The sequence below is a fragment of the Adelges cooleyi genome, unplaced genomic scaffold (genome assembly GCF_023614345.1).
Source record: "Adelges cooleyi isolate 19-005CV unplaced genomic scaffold, UGA_ACOO_1.1 ACOO_flye_CR_arks_rails_tigmint_CR_PRNA_376, whole genome shotgun sequence".
NCBI lineage: Eukaryota > Metazoa > Arthropoda > Insecta > Hemiptera > Adelgidae > Adelges > Adelges cooleyi.
The window spans coordinates 2,389,198-2,414,955 of record NW_026096053.1 but is presented as its reverse complement, the minus strand read 5'-3'; the positions used below and the strand labels follow the sequence as shown (position 1 = coordinate 2,414,955).

Here is a 25,758-nt window from a genome sequence, read left to right as displayed (position 1 = left end):
GAAGCAGATGTGTCCCGGAGGGTCTTGGCGGTCTGTTTAAGGAAGTAGATACTCCAATTGAAATCTCCATTCTTATCTGTCGGCCATCCATTGTTGTCTTGTGCGTTTTTGAAATGTACCTGTTATCCCGACGTGCACACACAATAATATCATGACCTAACTTAGAATACAGTACTCAGGACGTGTATAGCTGATATATTATAGTATACATATAGTGAGTGTGTAATCGAGCACCCTCGACGGTGACGGTCGATCCCGTTATGCGTGGAAATCCCATACGATACCACCTGACCCTATAATACCCGTTACAAGCAAGTTTGTATTGGCTTTTTTTTCCTTCTCTTTCTCTCTAACCATTCTCCGTTCCTATTATGGAAATATCTGTACGCATCATCCCTTATTTGTACACCTTACTTCGCAGATGTTACACGGAAACGCAGCGGTGTTACAATACATGTATAAATGATCTTATACCGTTACATTTTGGGGAAAACAAATCCAAGATACTAATAAGAAAACGGTAAACACTTCATAATGGAACATCCGGGATTACGCGTGTACGGTACTTTTTACTACACCTTCCATATATTCCATTATAAATCTTTCCGGATTACACACAAAGAACGTATAATATATATATAATAGAGAGAGAGATCAGATTTATTAGGACAAAACAAATTATACCATAACAGCTCATTAACATAATATATTACAATAATGGAATAATAATAATATAAATTAAAAGATACACAAAATAACACAACTGATACGTCGAAATAAATAATAATCAAATTCTATACATGTTTTCTTCAGTAAATCCAAAAATAAAAATATTTTCTCTATTTCACTACGTAGGGAAAAAAATGTTTGCTATAATTTTTAAAAACTAAAATTAAAAAGAGGTATAAGTGTATAATTTTTTATTATGTAAAGTAATTATAGTATAGTGGTCGCTTTAATGTCAAAAACAAAATGTTAATTCTTATAATATACTATACAGAATAAATTATTTATAATTTCTTATGTTTATATGAAATATAGACTAAAAACAACCGGCAAATGAAAAATAACATTTGCAAGTAATTTTTTTTTCACATGATTCTTTGTATTGGTGCCAAAAAAACAGTAAAATTTGTTCTGTAACCAAAACAACTCGTTGGACTTGTTATATTAGTAATAAATATACATATTAAATATCATTAAATAACGCCGTTCTTTCTTAAATGGTCGCAAACGTTCTCACTTTAACACTACTTTGGCTTAACATTTCTGTATGGATTAGCCTGATATTTTAGTATTGTTCAACTGTACAGTCATAAATCGTATGATAGCAGATAGATTATATACTACAATAATTAATGTCCATTTTACCGTTATGTTTCAATCATTTATTGGTAATAATAAATGAGGTAAGCCACCCTAAAGCATATTCTTCATATTATGCCTTTATTATAACTTCATAAGTCTAGACACTTCTTCGGTTTACTTTTGCCTGATTGATAGCATGTCTGTAATATTATTATAATACCCCATAACATCTGTGTAGGGATAACAGTGAACAATTATACTTCATACATATTTTATATACCTAATACTGTTATGTACATAACACTACTGACAACTGTAGATTTTAATCGCTTTTAAGAAAGTGAGTAAGGCTATGTCGCGCCGTGCACAATACACTTTCAATTTTGTAACGTTGTTAAGCGACGCTTATAACTTATAAGTGTAGAAATTTTAGGTTTGAATCCAAAATCGCTCTTTTCAATATTATAATTTAATGGCTTTATTCATATTATATAACACATCTAGTCAAGTTACTTAATTCGAGTAGTTTGTTATAATACTAGTTACTAAGGAATGGGAATCGGGTGACGTATAAGTTATAGAGTTACTGATTTTTGTAACTTTTTAACCATAATCAATTTCCAAATATGTTTAATACAAAATATACATTTTATTTTCTAGTATAAAATGTTTTGTTCAAATTCATATTAGTTATAATAGTTATTAATAATAACATATTATAACATATTTATAATAGTTTTGTTCTATATATATATATGTATATATACCTAGACATTACAAAAATATTGTGACAATTGTATCATATACTTTTTATACAAAATTATTAAAACATTTATAAAAAATGCATACATCATATTTCGATTTGATATCAACAGGCTATATAATATTTAAACAAAATACACTTGTTTTGAATAACATTATTAATAGAGCATGTCGAATAAAAATAATAAGAATACTGTTATTTAAATGGTATACAACTAATTCAAAGTGCCTATTGTAACTAATTGGTGTATCTAACGTTTTTGTACAATAATAATTATATTTATGTACCGACAGAAGACACTCAACGATAGTTTAACTGGTCGCCTCAGATTGAATATTACACTGTACATGGCATTTTAAAATAATAGTTTCACTTATCTATTTTAAATATATACACCGTATATTGCACATAGTTGTGGTTAATATTATTCTGGGCACGTTAGCTGCATTGGCGATGGCGGAATTGCAAGCAAAAGTGACAATAATTGATTTTGTCGATGGTAAGTGATATTGCACAGGAATCTAACACACTGACACACATTTAATTTGATTTTTTTCTCTACTGTAATACTATTGCCGTAAACTATACATATACAGTTGATTTCTTCTATATGTTTACTAAGGTATATACACAAATGGTCTCAAAAAAATATATCTATATTTATATATACATCACGTTTAGTATAAATTTAGTTGAATTCAAATAAGATTTGATGGTATAGAAAAAAATGCATGTTTAGTAGTCCTTCAATATATTGAGTAGATATACAGATATTATACCTATCATTATTAATAAAAAGATAGTTAAAAGTCAAGGTTATTCGCTAAATAAGCACTTCGATATTTTTGAATACTCTACTAGTATTCTTATTTTGTTTTCTATGATTCGAAATTAGTTTAATTTTTCTAATAATTTAAAACAAAATAAAATGTGTATAACATATACGTTATACAATAATTAAATGTAAATTGTATCTTATAAATTGTGTCACAGTTATTCAATTAAAGTGCAATTTTTTAACAAAACTTGTTACTCATATAACAATGGTAATCGTATGTGATCATTTGAAAGCAAATATTTTATTTTAACTTGCATATTTGATACCCCTTGACAACTAGGGTTAATATCTATCTTTTTATTTTATTTTTTAAGCCAAAGAACATTTATTTTCTTTAATCGTACAACAATAATGTCAGTGCAATGTTCATTATAATACATAAACGCATGGTAGTTTAGGTCGTAACTCAGGGTACTCTTTATCAGCCTATAATGCTGTGTTATGTTGACAAGGTTATTGATTATTAACTATATATATACACATATTTTATATATTTGTATTGAAAATTGAACATCGGTTTTGTCGACAAAACCGCTCTTCCTTTCCGTCGCGCCATGATCGCCATAGCGGCGGAATAACTAATTGTATATTTATTTGTAAGTAACTACATATCCTACAGACAGTGATAGTGAATGGAAATATCTAGAAGATGCGCGTACATATTGAACTCGGTGTAACAAGATAATTTTATAGATACTATTGTGATTAAGGGGGAAAAATCCTAACCGTATAGTAACCACATAGTCGGCTCGTCGGTCGAGATCGAGAGCTCCGGTGAGGTGTACGATGATCGAGGAATGCCGGAATCCGTTATGTCGTCCGAGTCAACGACCGTGGTTCAACTTTATGTTCCTAACCACGGCCACCGTCTTTAGAGCCTCGGTCGTTATATATTGCTGTGTGCGCACACACACAACGCCATGTATAACGATATAAATACCTACTATTATCATCGTTACACACACACATTGTGCAGGCTCTGACTCACTTGTGGCTTCCCAATATCGAATAGTTCGATTTATAATAATATTATAATTATACTCATGACAAACGATAAATAATGAGACTTATCTGTGGCAAAATTACCAAAGCGATCATCTTTGAAACCGAAACTAAGGATGTAAATCTCATGTTGTTGCTTTAATAATATTTTAACATAAAAAATGCGTAGTTTATTCTATTTTTTGTATAAAGTCCTTAAAGGTTCTTTCAAAGAGGCTCATTACTGTACCTTACAGGTCGCAAGAAACGTTTTATTAAATATGATATCATAATTTGTAGCTATAATAATAATTCCTAGAGACCTACGACTTCCCAGACCCCTCTATGCTCTAACCCTACTTTGCCTTAACCTTACTGTGCAGTTTTAAAATTGAACTATGATTCGAATGCCATACATAACTATTATGAAAAATTAATTATGATTCATATTTTTACTATTACGACGTAGGCAGACACATTCAGTTTTATTAGCCGAGAAGATATTTTTTTTGTGTATGGACCTACGATATCTTTTAATCACAGAACCGATTTCTTTGTATAGCAAGTATATTAATAAATCAGAAAATGGTTTCTAAAAAGTATTTTATGGGGACGAACATAAAAATGTTCACTCCTTTTCCTTCAAATTCAAGAAAACACACAAAAATGTCCAGAATTTTTCAACTTAAAATTATAACATGCTATAACTTTATAAGAATGTTCAAAATAGTTCCAAATTTGTATCGAATATTCTTTAGATAAAGTAATATCAATAAAGTTGGCAAACAAAAATATTCTATTAACTTTTTTTTTGTAAAAAGGATAACTTTTCTGTATTTTTTTTTAACGAAAAGTTTCAAGACTTTAATTGCAAAATGTACGGTTTTCTTAAAAACCTGTAGTTAAACTTTTTTTTGTTAAGGAAAAACCAAAAATAATAAGAAAATTACACTTTTATCAAAATAAATGTTTAGGTTGGTGTGAGTGAAAAATTCAATAGTTAACAGGTTAGTTTCGGTGTATCGGAAATAGCGACAACAAATTACTATGGACAATTGATCAACCCTAATCGTATTCACCGTAATACTCAAAATAATACAATTTTAAGCACATTATTGTCATTACTAAGTGATAAAATCACTTATCAGTGAGAAATCCTTGGTCATTGTATATTATATTATAATGGATTTCTAATAATATTAATTATTTTTATCATGTGTTATATTTTTGGAGTAAGTATTCACTCTTTATGAAATGAAAAAAAATGTATATTGGGGGTGTTCAAAGTTCTAAATTGGTCCATATGGGAAGTCTCTGAAAATTGGGTGTCATGAAGCCCAAGAACTTAGGTATTACAATCATCTTAATTAAAGCATTGTTGTAAAATTACAGCTATTAGAAAGCGGATGTAACTTGGGTTTTGTTTTTAGAATAGCTAAAACTGTTAGTAATATTATACTACTTGTTCAGATAATCTCCGCCTACGCTCGCAGTATAATATATGTAGTATTATGCGAACGACTCATCAGTGCGAGTTCGGCGAACCTTCTCGCCGTTTACGAGTTGACCTTGGCCGGTGATGCTGCGAAATTCGCGTCCGCCCGGCCGTCTTTGTTGTACAGCGTAGGTATATATTATATTATTGTAATAATATTCCAAAATCGGTAATACCGTAACCGAATCTTTTCTGTCTAAAATATAATAAATTTTCAAAAAATGTCAACGCTGTCTCCGCCACGCCGCATCACATCCCCGAGAACGACAGCAACACCTGCAGCTTCCCTTTCCCACACAAATACATCTGTAGTCGACGTCGACCGGGGCCAGTATAACATGTTTTCCTATTATACGGTAGACAATATTCGCGCATCGAAATTAAAGAAGTCGCTCGATCAAAACCGATAACGATAACTTTTTTTTTTCGATTGCCAAAAATCTCACCACGCGGTGTTAGGTGCACTACGGACAACGTGCTATAGCTTATCGGCAAACACTTATATTATTGTGAATCCGTCTAAGGCCCCCGGGGACGTCCCTATGTATCGAGCACATCGGCAAAGGAGAGCCGCGTTCGGGTAAAAAGTGATTTCTATATCCTAGCGACGCGACGCCCGTGACGTCAGACCAGTTGACTTTTTGATCCACTTTCTGATCCGCCGCCGGCGGTGATGTCAGTGTCGCGCATGCGCACGGCCTACAGCTAGGTCAACGGCCTCCGATGACCAAGTTCATCCTCTCACTATCGGCATGTGTTACGGTGTACGGTTAGGTTCTACAGACGCTCACAGGAGCGGCCCCAGTTTCGACTTTTACCCAAACGCCGTCGCAAGACCACAGTCGACGACAGTGGGCTTATCTCGGCAAATCTATAATCTATTATACATAATATAATATTATATGATACACAAACAGTATGAAAAGCCGTACGTGCATGATAGTCTGCTGCAGTTCGCGTTTGACCACCGTTAAAGTCACCGGAACGAACGCATCGATATGGGGGCGATCCACATTTCGACGTTACTCGTAGTAAGTTTTTGGAACGAGCTTTTGGGTTTAGCGCGGCTAACCTGCCCGAGACGGTCATTGTATAATATCATACACGAAGAAAGAGTGTGAGAGAGAAGGGAGGGGAAACCAGATAATATTTGCTGCGTGGTCACTGGAACGGTCAATGGCTCGGCGGCGCGAATATAGTTTACTGGAGCGTTGGCCGGACAAACCGGTAAACGGGTCGTTGAACTTGAGAAGGAGATGTCGCCGACTTCTGCGTTATTGCTATATTACATGCTTACAGTGTGTGTGTACGAATTAAATGAAGAAGAAATCATCCTATACCTAATGCGGTCGCGTGTACTCAAAGCCGGTAGTCGATACTGCGCCCCGTTTTTTGAGACGCCCGGCACAAACCGTCGAAAAACCCTCGCTCTATCTCCCTCCCCTCCCCGGACTGCAGGCGTGTAGGTTCTGCGACCGGTGACCTCCGCGTCTTAATGGGTTTGTCGAACCTTGGTGATGGCCAAAACTTGAATTTTTTTTTTTCGATTTGGGAGAACACACGTCTTGTTTTGTTATCCGGCGAGAAGAAGAGTTACAATGGTATAATGACCGTCTGCTCCGCCTATTCTTCGATAACCAGTTTCGCCAAATTATCGGCCCCGAATATAATATTATATTGAAAAATGGCAAAATTCGATTTCGGTCGACTCCGCGTCGATCACAGGGCACTCCCACATTCGAGGACACCTCCCGCTGGCCCCAGTGAAACGTTTCTCACGGCATCATCCCTGACTAACGTACCGGTGCAGAGGGTTGTTGCTATACATATATATATACTATTATTATTATGCGATGTTCTGTGGAACCGCACTACGCTGTACCGTTAACCGCGATAAAGAGTACACCGAAGGAAGGACTCGTGAGAAAAACACAAACACACATGTAAACTATAGGCCGTACTCGACACCCCCACCCAATATATTAGTATCGGGACCCACGGCTGTTGCCGGTGAGACTACCTGTGGCGTTTACTTTCAGAGTTCATCGACCGTTCGGCCTGCGCCGCCGCCGTCGAGAACCGGTCGCGTTCGGTTGGAAGGAGATACCGTTTCTTCCACCAGAGGTCGGTCCGTTTTGAAGGTTAAGTTTAAGGAAGTGCTTTGATCCGCAGTGTCAGCGCAGACAGGTGACCGTGCGAGTCTCGTCGCCGATCGGTTACTCTGTAATAATAATCATAATAAATAAATAATAATAATATTACAACTTGTTCGTAATTCACTGTGTTATTAATTTTTGTGTTTTTTCCATACATTAGCAATAACAATATTGTAATAGTATTATTAGTATTGACATCTGGGACGGATGATATTTGGTTTTTATTATTATCACTGTTTTTAGTGCGAATATCTATTTCGGTTTTTTTTGTGATTTTGTTGTATTCTCGCGCATTGTGTTGGATAATTTGTTAAAGGATTTCCATCGGGACATGTACACGTAGGATAACATCGGCACAATTATCAAGTGAGTACTCAATTACATAATTATGTTTATTAATGGACACTAGACTTTTTTTTAAGAATAAAAATAAACAATAAAATTGCATATGTTAAGCCTTAAGGGTTCCAATAAGTATAAAGAAAGCAAAATTAGTGTTATCACCAAAAACCGCCTATATTTATAATTATTATTAATTATCGAGAAACCAATTTATTAGATTTAATATTATAATAGATTGATTTTATAATTTAACGTTTGGAAAAAACAGGTTTTAAACAATTATCATCGAATATAACTGTACAGCTATAACCTAACCTATCTGTAGTTTATAATCAATCTTCAACTTTTTTTTTAAGTATGTTTAATTAAGTATATTATATAAAATAAACAATTATTATAACATTTCTTTTTACAAATTAAAATGAATTACTTAAAGATGAGCACCCTCAGTAGGGACACCTCATATAGTCCTATCGAATCTTTACGTTATGTATAAAACCGAATGTGGTTAGGCTGTGACGGGTGTCATGTGTCCAATGACAACAATACTCTAACAGGTCTTATACGAAATTTTGAAGGGGATTCTCCCCAAATAACTCACACGGGATTAGGATTTTTTCAGGTATTTTTTTTGTTTCATATGCTTTGTTTTTTGCGCACGTGCGATACAGTAATTGGACTTTTGCCAAAAACGATTTTTGTATACTATCTCTATTTATGTGACCGTCCCTGGAAAAAGGGATTTTATCTTCTATTTTTCAAAATCGGGGTTTTTTAATTATGTTATATTCGATTAGCGGCTGATTACAATGGTGTCTCGATTTCAATGATAACTCGATCCTTACAAAAGTTATGAAGTTATTAAGTTTGAACTTCTAATACGTTAATTAGTTATTAAAAATTTAGTTTTGGCTCTCCTGAACCATTTGCTCCGAGAAGGCAAATAATATATTATGCAGAAGAGGCGTCGCCGATACTCTCTGACCGTTGCCGGTACAACATGCCGTGGCGTTATCACCATTCATTAGCTGGAAATTTTGCGCGCTAATAGCCGACCGGGGCCCAGAACCGACCAACGCTTCGAGCCGTTGACCAGTGCATTGTACTCTCCGGGAGGGGAAGTCACGGGGGATTTTAAGGTCTGGCGAGAACGATCAGGGCGGTAGCAAGGGGAAACACTACCCCTCCGGGCCACGGCGCGCGCGCGCGCTGATCGACCTTGTCGGCCGCTGTCTCCCCCCTGCCTTCCTCCCTATGGCCTCCACCGCCGCCGCCGTATGCAAGGTCGGTGAACCCGAAGCAGAGCTATGGCTATGAGCGACGTACACACAACCAGACCGCCGCTGCCGCCGTCATCCCCACTCGGTGTAACCGTGGCCTTTCGCCCGTGAAAAAATAATAATAAAAAAACACTCATGCGGACAATCCGTGGCCGCCGGAGGAAACACTACGTTATGGTGTCATTACCCGAGGCCGTCCGTCCGTCGGCACCTGTGCCAAAGTATCTTTTGTTTCCATACTGTAGTATTCTCGTTTACCAGCTTCCAGGTAAGACCGAGCTCGGTTCGGCCAAAGCGAGCAATATTCAGATCCGAGCCGATCACTATTATATTATTTACACAAAACCAGCTTCGCCAAAATTATTAGGAAATCCAACTGTCCCTTGACGTTTCAATTCCCGTTCCCGGGCGGGTTGTTTAACACCTATCGGGTAGTGTTGGTGATGACCTCGAATAGAATATAATATGGTAATGAACGATTATTATTATTATTGCGTCGTCCCACGTACGTTTTGCTCGCGTGTGTTTGTTTACATGTCCGGTCGTTGTTGTAAGCATATTATTATTACTATGTACACATGAAAAACTGTTAAGCTAAAAAACGTTGAGCTCGTACATTGGCCATTGCACAGGCGAACGGGTCGGACGGTTGCCAAAAACAGCAAAAAAATAAAAATAAAATTTGCGTGCGACGATTTATTAGGTATAATACAAAAATAGCCTAGTGCAGTAATAATATACAGTTTTTTTTTCATTATAATGTGCGTTTCGTTTTCATCGGCACAAGACTGTTTTGCAAGTGTGGTTTTTTTTTATACCGGCGGTCGCAGTTGTTTATTTCTGCCGCACATCGCCGGGGGTTTGACAATATTAGGACGTTGCACTCGAAACGAAACCGATAGGAATAGAGTAGTTTTTTTTTAAATTTCGTTACTCTTTTGTATTATAAGACGCGCGTTTGGAATTATTGCGAGACTGAGGTCATTGGTCGGTGCCGGCGGCGGCAGTAGTGCGTAGGTATGCTGAAAATGAGAGGATACAGAAGTGTGTGTGGACAGAGATTGACACGGCCATTGGGTTTTTTTGATCTGCTCGCGCCAGTATTTTAGCGTACGCTACACCATATTATAGCAGATGACGTCGTCGTAGTTCAGCCAAGTTCATTGGCCTCCCCGCCGAGGCCGCCTCCGTTGCTTATAACAATAATTATGTTTAACCTGCGAAAAAACACTTAAAAGAAATATAGGTATATTTATTTTATCCTACGTGTAATAATCATTATCTGCATGTATGTGTGTGTGCGTAAGACGGCCTCGGTGTAAGGTTGCCGCTGACCGAGGATGAAGGAACAATATTTTATTGACTCCACTTCTGGGAATAGCAAATTTCCATTATGTGTATCATAATATAATTCCCAATAAATTACTAAGGGTATTTTTTATATATTTTTTTTATTAAATCAATCATTTCCTTCGGGATGTCATATAGGTTCAAGTGAAATTCTAGGAATTGCGCAACGTCGTCCGTCGTCAAGAGACGAGTCCTTTGTCAGAGTCGCAGGTATGATATTATACCTATATTATAATATCATCATCGCGATTGATCCGTCAAGAGCCGCCGTATGAATCTAACGTAATATAATAGACTGGCCTTGTATCGTTTCTTGTACTTCGAAAAGATCACACGCACACACACACAATCTTAACTTGTAAATTGCAATAATAAATTAAAAATAATGTTTGCCAATAGATATACAGATGATGACTGATGTTAACGAGTGGATATTAATATGTCCTAATAGGTATTTCGTTATTTATATTATAGGATTAGATAACATAACCACATAAACTACAAGGTCGATGATTTATTCTATAACATAATTAATACATAGAGCTCCCATTAAGAAAACAAAGCGTAATGACGTTTAAAATGAATTATCGCAGTCGTCTGGTCGTTGGATTGACGATGATCATTATGGCTTACGAAAGAGATAAAAAAGAAGAAAACTGTCGGGGGGAAAATATTGTCAATTTGAAAGGTTCATTAGTTATATTAGGTTCTTTAGAGACATCGTTGTACGCATGTATATTATACAACCCCCTATATGGCCTTCGGGAAAGGATCCTCGTCCTTGGAAGTACCGTTTTCTCTATAGTCCTAGGCCTGGGATGAAGGGTAGTTTTTAACGGTATAATATAATATAATACGACCGCACCGAAGCCCAAAGGTCAGCAAACGGATATTTGTGACATCATACCAAGGTCGGTGCGGCGCCTTTCTCGAATTCGACCCCGGCAGTAATTTATGAAAATGTACATAACTAAATAATTGTCTTGTGTCCAATTGAGAAACATGTTTGCCCAGCTTTGGCCCGCATAACTGGCGTCGCCACTGCGGTTTCTGATGTGTTATTATAAAGGATAAAATGTTTTTTATTTTTTGAAAAAAAACTCGTGCCAAAGCTCTTTGAAAAGAAGAGTGTCCAACGCCCGTCCGGTTCGTTTCACTTACAAAGAGGTCATCGGTCCGACGAGCGCGACGTGTATTTTTTTTAAATGTCTTTATATGCCTCGAGCGTTTTTTTTTTTTTTTGGTAAGGGGTTTTCGTCTGATTTGGCGACGGTTTTTCTTTTTGGATTTTTATCATTTTTTTTTTTATTATAAAAACACCAACGGCCACAGTAAAAAAACCCTTTTTGCGACGACGCGGTGCGGTTGGCGTGGCCGCCGCCACCGACGGTTCAACGACCGGTCACCGCCGCGCCGTATAGCGCGTTGCCCGTAAAAGTCGTCCGTATGGCTAAGGAATACATATTATTATTATTATACACAGGAGTGAGACACGCTTTTTTTCATTTTTTTTTCCTACATAGGTTTTACTTTTTGCAATATTTTTATATTGACAAACGTTTATTTTTTCACAACTATGTTTTCTTTTGTCGTGCATATCGATATTGTCCGTCGCATAATATTTATATTTATAAATATAAATATGTAAAACATATGCTTACAGCTTATTAAAAAAAAAAGCCAACGATACAACCATTATAAGTAAATATACATACATTTAGTTATCATAAACCATGATAACCATCCGTATACCTATAAGCAGTAAACACAACTTATTGACTTCAGTGCCTATAAGCCGTTTTTATAATTTATAAGAGGATTTTGAAGAACGAATTAGGTCGGAGTTACGACATAGCGGTGGCTGTATAATAATAATTAAGTTTTTTTTTAACAATTTTTATTAAAAAAAGAAAAAATCAACTTTATTAATTTAAATAAATAATCCGCGCAATGATAAATAAAACGCATCTCCTTTGCAAGAAGATGTGTATGTGTTTTTACATAAAATTGTGTTGTTCAAGTGTTAACACTTTACACACAGCTCGATTGTGTGCGCACTTGTAATTTATTCTAATTTTTGCAGACGCACTTTTATTGTTTGAATTGTCTCATCGCAGGTGGCAGGGCTGTTTTGAATGACGTTTCGCGCATATTTGTTCGGCGCTTTGATCCAAATGATTTGTTTGGGTATTTGGTATTTGGACGTAGGTGTTCAAAAACCATAAAAATATTCTTCACCATTAGCAGTATGATATATTTTGTAGATGAAAAATACTCTATTGGGCAATAATATTATATAGTATAGTGAATCTGAAAGAAATACGACAAAACTATCATAATTAGAGTAATTTATCGTTGTTTTCTAATGTGTAGTATTGAAATAAAAGTTAAATTTGGATGAACCCAAAATATGCTTTAAGCCGCAGTTATGCTACGAACATAATAATAATAATTCAGGAATTATCTTAACACCCGAAAACGTTTAACATTCTAACGCTTTAAGTACTAACTATAATCCGAATACCCGCGTCGAGGTTAAATTATTATGGTGGACTAAGGGACGGCGGTATTTCTATTCGGTGTATTTGAAAAATTAAACTTTTTCATATGACTATTTACATATACTATTTCATATATTTGACTGATGCTACTTTACTTTTTTCGTCGATTAGTAAACTTAAAAACCAACACCTTGTCGGCCGCTATCGAAGCTCAGAACGAAAATTACCGTCGGCGGCGGCGGCTTGTTGCGCTTTATTGTTGTTGACTTCCGGTAGCGATTTCGGGTGCCACGAGCGACTATTGACCTCGCGAAGACCTCGGTATTTTTTTTTTCACGGTTCGACCGCGATGGGGGAGCTCTGTTCGCACACCGAGTAAGCAGACAGCGAATGTATTTGAAGGCGACGGCCGGACCGGCTAATATAACGAGCTAATTACGCGGCGGCCGTGGTGCTGACGGACTCGCGCCGTAGCCCGAGAAAGGTCAATGAGCTGATAGCGTAGGAAAAAAATATTAATAATAATGTACTGTGGAAGGGAATTTATTATTTTGCCGGTCGACGAAAGAAACGAAAAATGTATAGATTGAGGTTAGGTTACCGTTACCGGTGCGCTCGCGCGTTCGTTAGCAGTGCTGCAAGTAGGTATAAGTTGGTCGTTGACCCGAGGCGAAAAACCGGTTGAGTTTTCGCCTGTGTCGTTTGGCGGTCGTATCACAAGGGGGGGGGGGTTGTATATTATTATTATTATGACCGCCTTCGCGCGTTATTGGTCTGTCCGAAAATACTTTTTGGCTAGAAAAACAAACTAACCCGTCGGCTAGCCCGGAAGAACGGAGCGCGCGTTTTAATATGCATGTATATATATATATATATACTTTACTGTTACGTCAAAACGTGTGGGAGAGTGGTGCGTGGGTGGTGACCGTTGGAGGGCGGGTAGGATAGGAAAGAGGCGGGGAAGAAGAGAAAGGAGCCGAAGCCCCCGGCGGCCGTCTGACCGACTATTCGGGAAGGAAGGAAGGAAGAAAGGAAAGAGTAATGTGCTGTGTGTACTTCCGATTTTCTTTCACGCTGCACAGCCGGACCACGCCCACTGACCGAACGTCCTCAATATTACACACTGTCGTCATTTCGGCGACCTGATGAACTTTTGTCCGCTATATTTATTAATAATAATAATAATATTGTCTACGGGAAAGCGACGTTACGCTTTCCTGTAGTCGCCCTAACGGGAAAAGCCGCAAAATGAACGCCGCCGATGGTGGTTTTTCCAGGGATACTCTTATCTCGGTATATATTTATATTATATATATTTTTTTAGTACAGCTTGTATAAAAAAACAACACATTTCGAGGGTGCGTGTGTATTTTTGTCGTTGTTATTAATATTGTTATTACAAGTCGTCACGAAAGATAGCACGAATGACCCAGTTTACAAAATGTATATTATACACACACACACATACTGGCTTCGTGCGCCGTCGCCGTTACGTGACGACCTTGATGCGATGCACTCGTTCGCATGCACTTACGACCGAGCAATTATGTATACATTTTAGAATTTTCATCGCGCTACACATTTCGTATTTAAATAATAATATCACATACTTTTGTAGGTACGCATATAGTTCATCTATCGTACGGGGGGAGGGAAGGGGGGTGGGAGTTTCATTATTCGATGATTCTCTGGTTCGTTATTGTTAACTTTTTATAAAACACTATAGGTACTATAAAACATTTTTTTAATATTTTTTTTTAATACTTTTATTTATAATATATACATATTTTTTTAACGATAGACATGTGCGTCAGAGTAAAATGTAATGAGGCGAACGCATAGCGCCAAATTGTCGCGGCCCATACGATTGACCGTTGACCGAGTTTCTGTTGAGCCGTTACCGCGACGGTATGTTCGGGCGAAAAAGCGAGAGTGTGTCACTCCCGCCGCCGCCTCCTTCTCCTAGTGGCGTTTTTTCGACGAGGCGCGCTTGCGTCGTCCCGATGCACCGCGGCGCATGCGGAAATGCAGTCTGCGTGCGCCCAAGGGCGATGGACGGGGTGTGTGCAGTAGAAGCGGTACGGTCGCGCGCGCGCATATCACTATAGGGACGGCGTCGATGGGATGACGGCCGCGGGGTCGGACGGCGCATCCTCGCCGTGCAATCCGGAATTCGGTGCACACAGACCGGTGCGTTGCCTTAGGTCAGTACAACGTTTGATTCGCTTTCGACGTTTCCATCGTTCCGACTACTGCTACGACCACGGCGATATAAAAATATTATAGTCATTCTCTGCACCGCACCAATTATAATTTATAATCAATTAATATTTAATACACTAATATAATATATTGGAAATATCGTTTCGAACGCCCTCCACACCCCGCTACTGCTGTACGGTAAGATCAAAATTAGTTATAAATATATTTTTATTTTTAAGCGTTACAAACAGATGGAAAATTAAAGGGGTTCTAAGTGGTTTGAGAAAAATCCAATACTTTTTTGGAAACTACCGGCAAACGATTTCGGGTTACCCGTACAATTTTACTAAATAAAAAAAATGTATATAAGTAAGACGGCTAATTATTATTTACATAAAACAAACGTGTTGACGCGTAAAACGTCATCGACCGCGTATCGGGTTTGAATGTAGTTAATTTGATGCACACAAAATGATTGTAACAATAACAACATATGAATGCATTTGCATGTGCAACGGACAAAACCATGGCGGCTCAAGGCTGCGGCCATGAACATCAATAATCTGTTATTATTATTATTATTATTATTGCATTTCCCTCTTTTATAGTATACAAATGCATAAGAATAATAGAATAACGCCTGTTCGTTCGAAACCGTTCTGTTTGCTACCGCGACACGAGTGTTAATAATACAATCATCGTCATGCAACTCATTTTCTTTGTGTGAAAAGTTTAAAAAAAATCTCAAAAATCCGTTTAAATTATTGCGTGTGACGAAAATCGTATTGTTAACTTCAGCTACTGCGCACATGATCTTATTGGCATAGTAATTGGGATTTTTATATAATAACGTAATTGATGAACAAATTATTATAGCTGTTAACTAATTACAGCTGCTATATAGGTATAAATGATCTCACAATTTTCCTAACTCATCAGGTTTGGTCAGGATTATATTGATAATATTACCAAATTACCATAGATATATTATATTAAGAATGTAAAAGTATATTATTGTGATTAATAAAATATTGTGTTCCACGCATTTTTTACACTGCTAAATAACCTAACCATTGCTCGCTGTTAATATAATATTCTAGTATACATATACAAAAAATGTTGTCTGGTTTGGTATAAAAAAAAAACAAAATCGACGATATCTGCAATTTATAAAGTTGTACTAAAATAATGTTCGTTTTTTCTTTTTGTTTTAAACGTTTACACGTTTGTATATACATATATATATTTATATAATATATTAATACAGTATTATGTCACATAGCACGTTTTAATTTCATCGAACAAAGCGCTCAGGCCGCTCTTGTCCTAAATATAATGTGTCTGCGCAAATATTCGGACGAAGGTGTTCGGAACACTTGTATAAATGTGGTTTTTTTCCAAATTTTTTTTTTGTTCATACCATGTTTACCGAGTACCGTTATTATTTCCGCAATAGTAAACAAAATGCGCCGTCGGTTCCATTTTCCTATAATAATAATAGTATCGAAATCGTTGTATCACGGATAAAATAACGAACGGCTTAAATTAATGTACTTATTTCTACTTCTTCGCCTGAACGTCGGTCTTCAGAGCTCTTTGGTAACACTTGAAACAGGATAAAATAATGTGAAACATATTTGTGTCGGCCTTGACTCTGATAACGCGGACGAAGGACGTTTTATTATTATTTTTATATACATATATTATAATATAGTACGGTAGCACAAAGGCTTCTGGTATGCGTGTATGTGTTGTAACCAACCTCTGGCTATTAAAGTAAAAAAAAATTGAAAAAAATGGTTGTTGATTGTAAATTATCATATGTATGTGTAATTTTTTTTGTAATAATAAATAACACAATATGTGTCTGTGTGCGTTCGATAATATCTGAGCAACGCCGTCACAACCACGTCCTTGACCAAAATGCATCTTGCACTTTACAAATGGGAATTAGGTGCATATAAACATTATGCATCGATAAGAGCCGCAATAAAGTGCAGCAGATAAGCGCATGTGATAGTCTGATGCAATTTAATTTGATCCGTTCGTGGGCGCATATGTGACAGCAAACGTTTTAAATTGTTTCATCGTGATAAGCACAAAATATAATATATACCGTTTCAGTTCATTAAACAAATTATTTATATTTTCATTATATACACTATTTTATTTAAAATCATTTCATTAAAACAAAAATGGTTTAATTTGTAAGACTTTTTATTGATAAAATGAAAATCTATATTACGGTGGTGCTTAACCAACGTTTTGAGAAACATTCGTTGTAACACTTAAAGTACATTATATTTTTTAAGTTATTGAGAATTCAATAATTTTCCCGAACGTTTTAAGGGGAGGTATGCGACGCATGTGCTCTAGATGGCTCTCCAGTGTCGGTTGTTTCCACTGTCGGTTTTTAGCCGCAAACAAGAGCCCAAAAACGAGTAGTTATTATTGACTAAGCGACATCCATTATAAAAAAAATAAAAAACAGTTGTCAAAATGTAATTAAAATCGTCGACGGCAAATATAGAAACGTTGGAATCGCAATCGGTTGTGAGTTGTGATGTTGATCATATAGATGAGTTTGAATAGTGTTAAAAAAAAAAGAAAAACACCTTTTTCAGTTATTTTATCCACACCGAAACGAAAATAAATTTGTTTGATTTTGGTTTTATTTATGCATTTATCGGTTACATCACAATGATAATATAGAGTACACAAAAATGTATAGTTGTAACTGGTACATTTGTTGTTGAGTCAATGGCAATGGGTACATAGTTTATTATACTATATTGTATACATTTGCAGCTGCCGTTTAGGACGCGAATTACCGATTGGCGTGATCGTCCAGTGTATTGCAATATTTCATTACTGTACGGCGTGTCTGATGTAGACATAACTGTATTTTAATAATAATTATTATCAACAATTATTTGTATACGTACCATCCATGGGCGGCGGTGAAAACGCTTAATTTTAAATTTAGTGCGCGCCAAAATCGAGTTCGGTGTAATTAGTTAAATCACTTTTTCCAATCTGTCTTTTTGTTTTTGTTCGGTTGTGGCGTGAACAAGTTATGATTACGCGAAGGTATTGATTAGTTATTCATTTTTTATTAAAAAAGTACGGGTAGTTAGCCCAAAAAAAAATGATAACAATGATGTACAGTAAAATTCAGTAAATTAGTTTAATATAAAAAAAAAAATTTAATACACGAAAATTTGATTTAAATTTTGTTTTTGTATTAATCACACAGTAAAATATTTCAAAATATACATATTTTTTGAAAATTTGTTGTTACAGTTATTTAAAAATAATTATTAATTAAAGATATTTTCGCTGTACGGGTTAAACTTACATAATACGCGTTATTTATATCAATGCACCTTATCTCGAGTGTATTAATGACATTTTTTTGTTTGTTATTTCGAAACGCTATATTGAATAAATTACGTTTATTTTTACTTCTTAGAAGATAACGACCATGTCGATTCCAACCACAATGGCAATATTAATAATAATTAATACTAATATTATTATCATAGGTATATGTGTCGTTACTCTATCGTGGTTTGCCCGACTCGACGGTTGTTTGTGAGATTATATTAATGAAGTACAAATAGTAGATCAAACGTTATATTGTTTTATTATGAATAGACGGGCGGAACGTTCTTGTAATTTAAACTATGCGTTGTCGCATTGGTTAGGCAACGCTATATATAAAAAATACATTATAAAAAAATAATAAATATTGAATCCAACGTTTTGTCTTGTTTTCTTTCCAGGTGTTTTAACTTTGTCGAATATTTATGGAGGACCAGTGAACCCGAACAATAATCACAATGAGACAGGTAAGCTGCGAATGCATTAATCAACGAATAATCGTTTACAGGATGGAAGAACGAATTTTCTTAAGCCTTTTCACTTGTTTCTCCTTCTTAGTAGCGACTCGTTTCAACAAATTTCGTTTGTATTATTATTTAAGTTTTCGCGTACCGCTTGTGCGGGTTTTTGTTTTGTTTTGTTTGGATGAACTCTTCTTCCTCTCCGACCTGGGTAAGGGTAGCTATTGAGGGTGGTCGCGTACCCGGTCGCACTATCGATTCCGTCTGGCGGTAGGTATACACGCGTTGGCAGTCGCTCCGGACCTCCGACAATACTTGGATTTCCCGGGGGGTCGTTAATTTTTCCCTTTTCTCTCTCTTTATTTTTATTAGACATTTTCGTCTCCGTTTGTACAAAAACATTGAACGCCACACAAAAACTTTCTTATACTCGAAGATCCTGCCCTCAACCCGCTACCTTACCCCCTGCCGCAGTCATACCTAATCGATATAGCGTGCGCCACAGTGCTTTATCCGCTCTGCCATTTTCGACGTCGAGACGGACTCACCCCCAGACGGTTTACCCACCCCCGCCGTCGCCAATCTACTGGATACAGCACTATACCACCCCGCCTCGCCTCCCCGCCGCTATTCGTGCCGCTAAAGTTCGTCGACCTTTGCCCAAAAATCGTTTTAACCGTCTGGATAACATTATAATGTTATTGTCGCAGTCCCACGCAATACCCGGCAGACATAATATTATTACACAGGAAAATGGGGATCATTGCCCTTTGGTCGGGTGTGTTTAGGTTAGGTTACGATAAAAATATTGAAAACGCTTTAATTTTTTTGTTTGAAACGGCTGTTAAACGTGAACTTTTTGGTTGTTTGTCACTTCGGACGACCTTCCAGAAAAGCGCGTTCTATTAATAGTATAAACGCTCTAAGGTCGCGGTTATTTGTATTTATTATTTATATAATAACTGCGTTCATATTTACATATTATACATATTAATACAACTCGGGACAAACGGATAGATATTATTATGGTTTAAAATAAAAATAAATATAAACGACCCGTCTCTTTATTTTTGCTTTTCGTTACACCGCCGCCTTGTCATTCTAAACGCGTCATAACGAAATTTACTGGCAACGTCTCGACACACATATAGTATAATATACACACACACACACACACATATATATATATATATATATATATATTTAATATATTTAAGTATTTATACACACATTTATATATGCACTGGTCGCTTCGGCGTCGGTTGACGGGATCGATAGTGCAGTTTGTAGGACTCTCGGTTGGCACTAGTGACCCATATACCGCGTTGCATCTGCCTCCTCTCCTCTCGTCCATCTACTTAGTCTCAGCCCTTCGCCACAACGCCATTGGGTGTATATACATATGTATTTTTTTTAATATACAACCGCCCCGCCATTCGCCTCGGCGGTATACGTGTGCATCGGTCGAGCACGTCAGTCGCCGTTTATACCATAAATGTGTGCAGTATTTTTTGGCCGTCAACCGTATCCAAATGCCGCGTCCATGCACGGCTAAAAATACTCCTTGGAAGGTGAAACCGAATAGAATAATAATATCATATATTATTATATTTACTCGCGCCGACCCTGAACGCCGCTCGGCGACCGTCGGTTTCTTTTATTTTCTGGCTTGTTTTTTTAATATAATCAATTTCTTTATTTAAAAAAAAAGTGTCTGTATATGTACCAAACCTAACCGATTTATTCTCGTATGTCATCAGGAAACGCCGCCAATGGAAACCGACTTGCCGTTCGACTTCAACTCGATCAAGGAAGAGGAATTCGACAAGTTTGTCGATTACATAGTGTTGGACCAGCCGCCGGATCCGAACAACCCAAACCGGGCGGAGAGCTCGTTGCCCAGGAACCTGAAGCTAAAGAAGATCGGCAAAAAGATCACTGGCGTTAAGAGTGCCATATACATTCCTTTGGGCACGAGGTTCGGCCCGCTGGTGGGTGAGGTGTGCGTCAAGGAGCATGCGCCCAACGGCAAGAGGAAATACTTCTGGAGGGTGAGTACCGCATATAACACTTAATTATCATACTTAACCATTTCGCTTCTCGACTAACTTATTTTGAATCAACATATACAGTAGGGTGAAGTGAGATAACTGCAAATGAATGAGACAAGTGCATCCGCTAAATTTTTCAAAAGAAAAATTTTAATTTTTAAATTCGAATGAAATGATTTTTACTACCCGATGTTAAATTATTTCAACGTTAAATAAAATAAAATAAATGTATTATTTCTATGTACAATTTTGCAGTTTTAGCTGTCTCACTTTACCCTACGTGTATTATATTATGTGTAACCCGGTTTAATGATGTATTCTCTTATCTACAACTATGTCCGTTTTAAATTAGGTCCAACTTATGCTAGAGCGAGACAATGTCTGGCGGAAAATTCGCCAACAGGTAAATAATAATTCGCTTTGGCTATTTAATTTAAATTAAAAAAAAAAAAACCTGCTTCTCAACATTTACTGTTGCCCTATTATTACTATAGGCTTTTCTATTTTTTGTAATGACCCAACATCCCTGTACCTTTATAGATCTACAAAGAGAACAAACCGTTTTACTACATTAACACATACGACGAGACCAAATCAAATTGGATGAGGTACGTCAGCGCACCTTACTCGCCTCAATCTCAAAATCTCATTGCTTGTCAGTGCGGGGTAAGTGCCGAAAATTTACAATAAGTACAAACTTAATTCATTTGCTCATGTCTTTAAATCGTTCGTTGCAGACCGATATATTTTTCTACACGATACGGCCCATATATCCCAACGAGGAATTGCTGGTGTGGTACTGTCGCGAATTCGCCGAAAGGTTAAACTATCCGTCAAGTGTGGAACAAATGATACAGCGCATGCAAGGAAGTAAGTGATCCAGTTAAACAGCTATTGTTATGACTTAATATGTGTTAACTATCCGTCGGCGTACGGGTCGATGGCAAATACTGTACGCTGCCTTCAATGTATCGGAATTGCCTATCTGTCACGCCGCATTACGGTTTCAAATGAAAAACAATCTACTGCGTTTTAAAAAAAAAAAATTATAGTTTCAACTTAGTTTATCGGGCGAGTTGTCATCCTAAATTTTTTTGGGAAGGGGGTGGCAGTCTTTGATGGAATTTTTCTAGAGGGAATTGTGTACTAATTCAAGACTAAATGTTTAGCTAATTTACCCGACTGTGGTCGTCATATGTTTTATATATTAACGCAGTGTGTAAAATTTACAGAAATGCAACTGTCCACGTCACCCACATTGCCCATGCTCGCGGATGCAACGGACACGGTATCGTCTTCGTCGACGCCACCCACGCCGCCGCCACAGCCAACGGACGGCGCGGAAGCTGTGCTCAAGACGGCCAATCGGGTGCACTGGCAGGACGATGACTTGCGCAACGAATTCGATAAGGCTATGACCAATAACGCGACGTCCATGCGCCGTGTACTGATCAGTCCCATCAAGGAGTACTCAGACGCCGGCGGCACGGACGTTCTGAGGCTGGACGGACTACGATTGAGGCCGGTGGACGACGAAGGCAAAGCTCAAGGATACGCTCAGTCCCATTCGGTGCGGTCCGACGAAGGGTACCACAGTCACACGTACCACGACGACGCACCGACGCCGCCTGAACATTTGTCTGATTCCGATGACAGTTCCAATTGCATATTGGATTATAGGTACTATTAATCTACACATATATTTAGAGCAGTGCGACGTATGTGTATATTGTACTAACTGTTTTTTTGGTTTACAGCAAAAAATCGAAATTGCCTAAGGCCGACGAGGAAGCGGCGGTCGAGGTGGAGACCAACGAGTTCCTTAAAGTGAAAATCAAGCTGCGCAAAGCGTCGCAGTACCGCAAAGACCCGGAACAGCCGCTCAAGGAACAGACGCCGCCTCCTGTGGTGTCCGTCGAGCCGATTGTCGTGCGACCGTTGTCTCCAAAACGGTACGCCGAACCGTCTTCGTCTTGCGCTTCAGCCGATTCCGTTGAGTCGCAGCCCAAGAAACTCAAATACGACCAGCCCATCGTCGTTCAACAACCTTCAGTCATATACCAGTATCCAAGGGATCAGAAATCGCTGTTGGAAAACTTATTGCTCCAAACCAAAGAGTCATCGACGTTTGACCATCATCAGTCTGCCGTCGTTATTCCGCCAATCTCTGTCATGTCATCATCGTCATCGCCACCGTTGCCGCTTCAGTCACAACAACAACAACAGCCGCCGGTTAGCACAGTCGATCAATCGTACGTGCAACGGTACGTGACGGCGTCGGTCAGCCCCGACTCGTCCACCAAAGGACTATCGCCCGCGTTGTCGCCGCCCCTGCACCAAATGCACCGGAGCCCGCCCCCGTCGTTGCTCATGTACTCGTCACCGGCGGCACAACAACTCTCGTACATGCCGTATCAGTCACATTTGTTCCCCCCGCAAAACGGCAGTGTCGGCGGCGGTTACCAGTGTCACTACCCGAGCAGTCACCCCGTCGAGTCCAGCGCAGGCAGCCCGCCAGCCGGTTCCATGTCACCGGATGATATATCACCATGTGGTAGTCCAGGCAGTTCGGGTAACTCACGCGGTTACCGATCGCTGCCCTACCCGATAAGCAAGAAAAACGGTAAAATGCACTACGAGTGCAACGTATGCCGCAAGACGTTCGGTCAGTTGTCCAACCTGAAGGTGCACTTGAGGACGCATTCGGGCGAGAGGCCTTTTAAGTGCAAGACGTGTGGCAAGAGCTTCACGCAGCTAGCCCACCTCCAAAAGCACAATTACGTCCACACCGGTAAGTCGATTGATAATTACATTAATTGTAATAATACAATAATTGTCAAACATAATAACTATCATAAACTTGAAATAAAAAAATAACAAAAATTAACGTTCGTGTCCCTTTGTAATTTCCAGGAGAACGCCCACACGAATGCGACGTGTGTCAAAAGCGTTTTAGCTCCACGTCCAATCTGAAAACTCACTCGAGACTGCACACCGGCGACAAGCCGTTCGTTTGCGAGATATGCTCGTCCACGTTCACCCAGCTGGTGCACCTCAAACTCCACAAGCGTATCCATACCAACGAGCGGCCGTTTACTTGCCACTGTTGCCAGAAATCGTACATTAGCGCCAGCGGATTAAGGTAAGTCCCGCCAACGACGACAATAAGTCCACCTTCGTTCATAAGCGCTTGTTTTTAACCCTACGTTTTTTTCTTTTTTACAGAACTCACTGGAAGACCACTTCATGCAGGCCACAATATCCGGTGGGTAAAGATGAAATGGCCGAACAGAGGAACAGTCCGGAATACCATCAGACGTACCATCACGGTGGCGGCGGTTACGCCAACGGCGGCTTGATGGCCGAACATGTGGACGACGGCAATCAAAACAACAACAACATGTACCGCGTGGCTGATAAGCAGCAGCACGATGACGACGCTGACATGTACGCTCACCTACGACATCATCACCAGCAGCCCATCGCCGTCGACGTCCAACCGGGAGAAATCCAACGGCCGTCGGTGATCGAACAGAGGCATTTCATCGAGTGCACGTAGGCCGCACATTATAGTGCGAAATTTGAAATCTTTATACTTACCTAAAATCTAAAAACAAAAAAGAAGACTACCACACCCCGTTTTTTCGACATTAATTGGAAAACGCCTCTTTTGACCTCCCACAATTCTATATACTATGACGTAATTACGTTTAGTTATTAACTTTATATAAGCTCAAAGAAGCCAAATATTTACTATTTATATATTTATATTATATTTTTAATTGAAACACTTTCAACAATTTCAAAGAAAAAAAAGCGAACTTAATGTTAAAAAGTATAAAACTGCTTTTGAGGTTTTTTAGCGGTCGACTTATAGACTTAGCGAAATGTACTGATTGTTAATTTGTATAGACGTTTAGTTTTGTACTATTAAAAAAAACAGATTATTAAAATAATGTTCCTAATTTTTTTTCGAATTTTTTTTCTTAATTGTGTAGACTGTAAAATGTAATTTAAAAAAAAAACGATTAAATAAAAAATTGTTAAAAAAAACCGTTAACTTGTAAATGGATAATTATTATGCGCGTACAGAAAGTACAACAACTATATATGTACAACATAAATACATTTATAATATATTATTAATGTATCGCGCATAGAGTTAATATATTATTATGTTGTACTAAATAATAATAATATATTGATGATTATAGCTTTCATAGTAAGCGTATAAGAATGATAATATTGTTATGTTGATCTCAGTTATATATTTTTTTTTTGTAGATAAACGATTGTAATATTGAATAATAAAAGGATGGGAATTTCGGTTGTATACATAAATAATTTGTGATTCAACGATAGTGAGGGCACTAATTAATTTGATACTGAGGTTATATATTATATTAATATGTTTTGTTTTTAACAAAAAAATACAATTTTTTTTTAAACCCAATTGGAGAATATTATTAGCATGCCTGCATTATTAAAACAGTTGTAATTTTGTAACATTATATAATCGAACTGTTATTTTAGCCTTATAATATACGATTACATGAATAATATATATACATATATATATATTATTATTATTATACGTTGAAAGAGGTGATTATTTTTTTATTTAATTAGAAAGCTTTGAACACAAG

General features: G+C 37.6%; 1 protein-coding gene across 6 annotated transcripts in view; it reads left to right on the top strand.

Annotated features, from left to right (window-relative positions):
• The window catches only part of LOC126840488 (uncharacterized), a 30,565-nt gene extending 5,332 nt beyond the window's left edge, over positions 1 to 25,233 (top strand). The window contains exons 1-10 of one of the 6 annotated variants that reach the window (XM_050576257.1): positions 7,545 to 7,907; positions 19,002 to 19,067; positions 20,822 to 21,112; positions 21,465 to 21,515; positions 21,653 to 21,778; positions 21,850 to 21,982; positions 22,345 to 22,792; positions 22,870 to 23,903; positions 24,026 to 24,254; positions 24,338 to 25,230. In XM_050576257.1, coding sequence (XP_050432214.1) covers positions 19,059 to 19,067; positions 20,822 to 21,112; positions 21,465 to 21,515; positions 21,653 to 21,778; positions 21,850 to 21,982; positions 22,345 to 22,792; positions 22,870 to 23,903; positions 24,026 to 24,254; positions 24,338 to 24,671 — 2,655 coding nt within the window. In that variant the 5' untranslated portion in view covers positions 7,545 to 7,907; positions 19,002 to 19,058 and the 3' untranslated portion in view covers positions 24,672 to 25,230. Of the gene's footprint in view, positions 1 to 7,544; positions 7,908 to 15,180; positions 15,415 to 18,167; positions 18,307 to 19,001; positions 19,068 to 20,494; positions 20,633 to 20,821; positions 21,113 to 21,464; positions 21,516 to 21,652; positions 21,779 to 21,849; positions 21,983 to 22,344; positions 22,793 to 22,869; positions 23,904 to 24,025; positions 24,255 to 24,337 lie in introns of those variants that run through there. The other 5 variants (XM_050576259.1, XM_050576261.1, XM_050576260.1 and 2 more) reach the window with 5 other exon arrangements.
• The last annotated feature ends 525 nt before the right edge of the window (positions 25,234 to 25,758 follow it).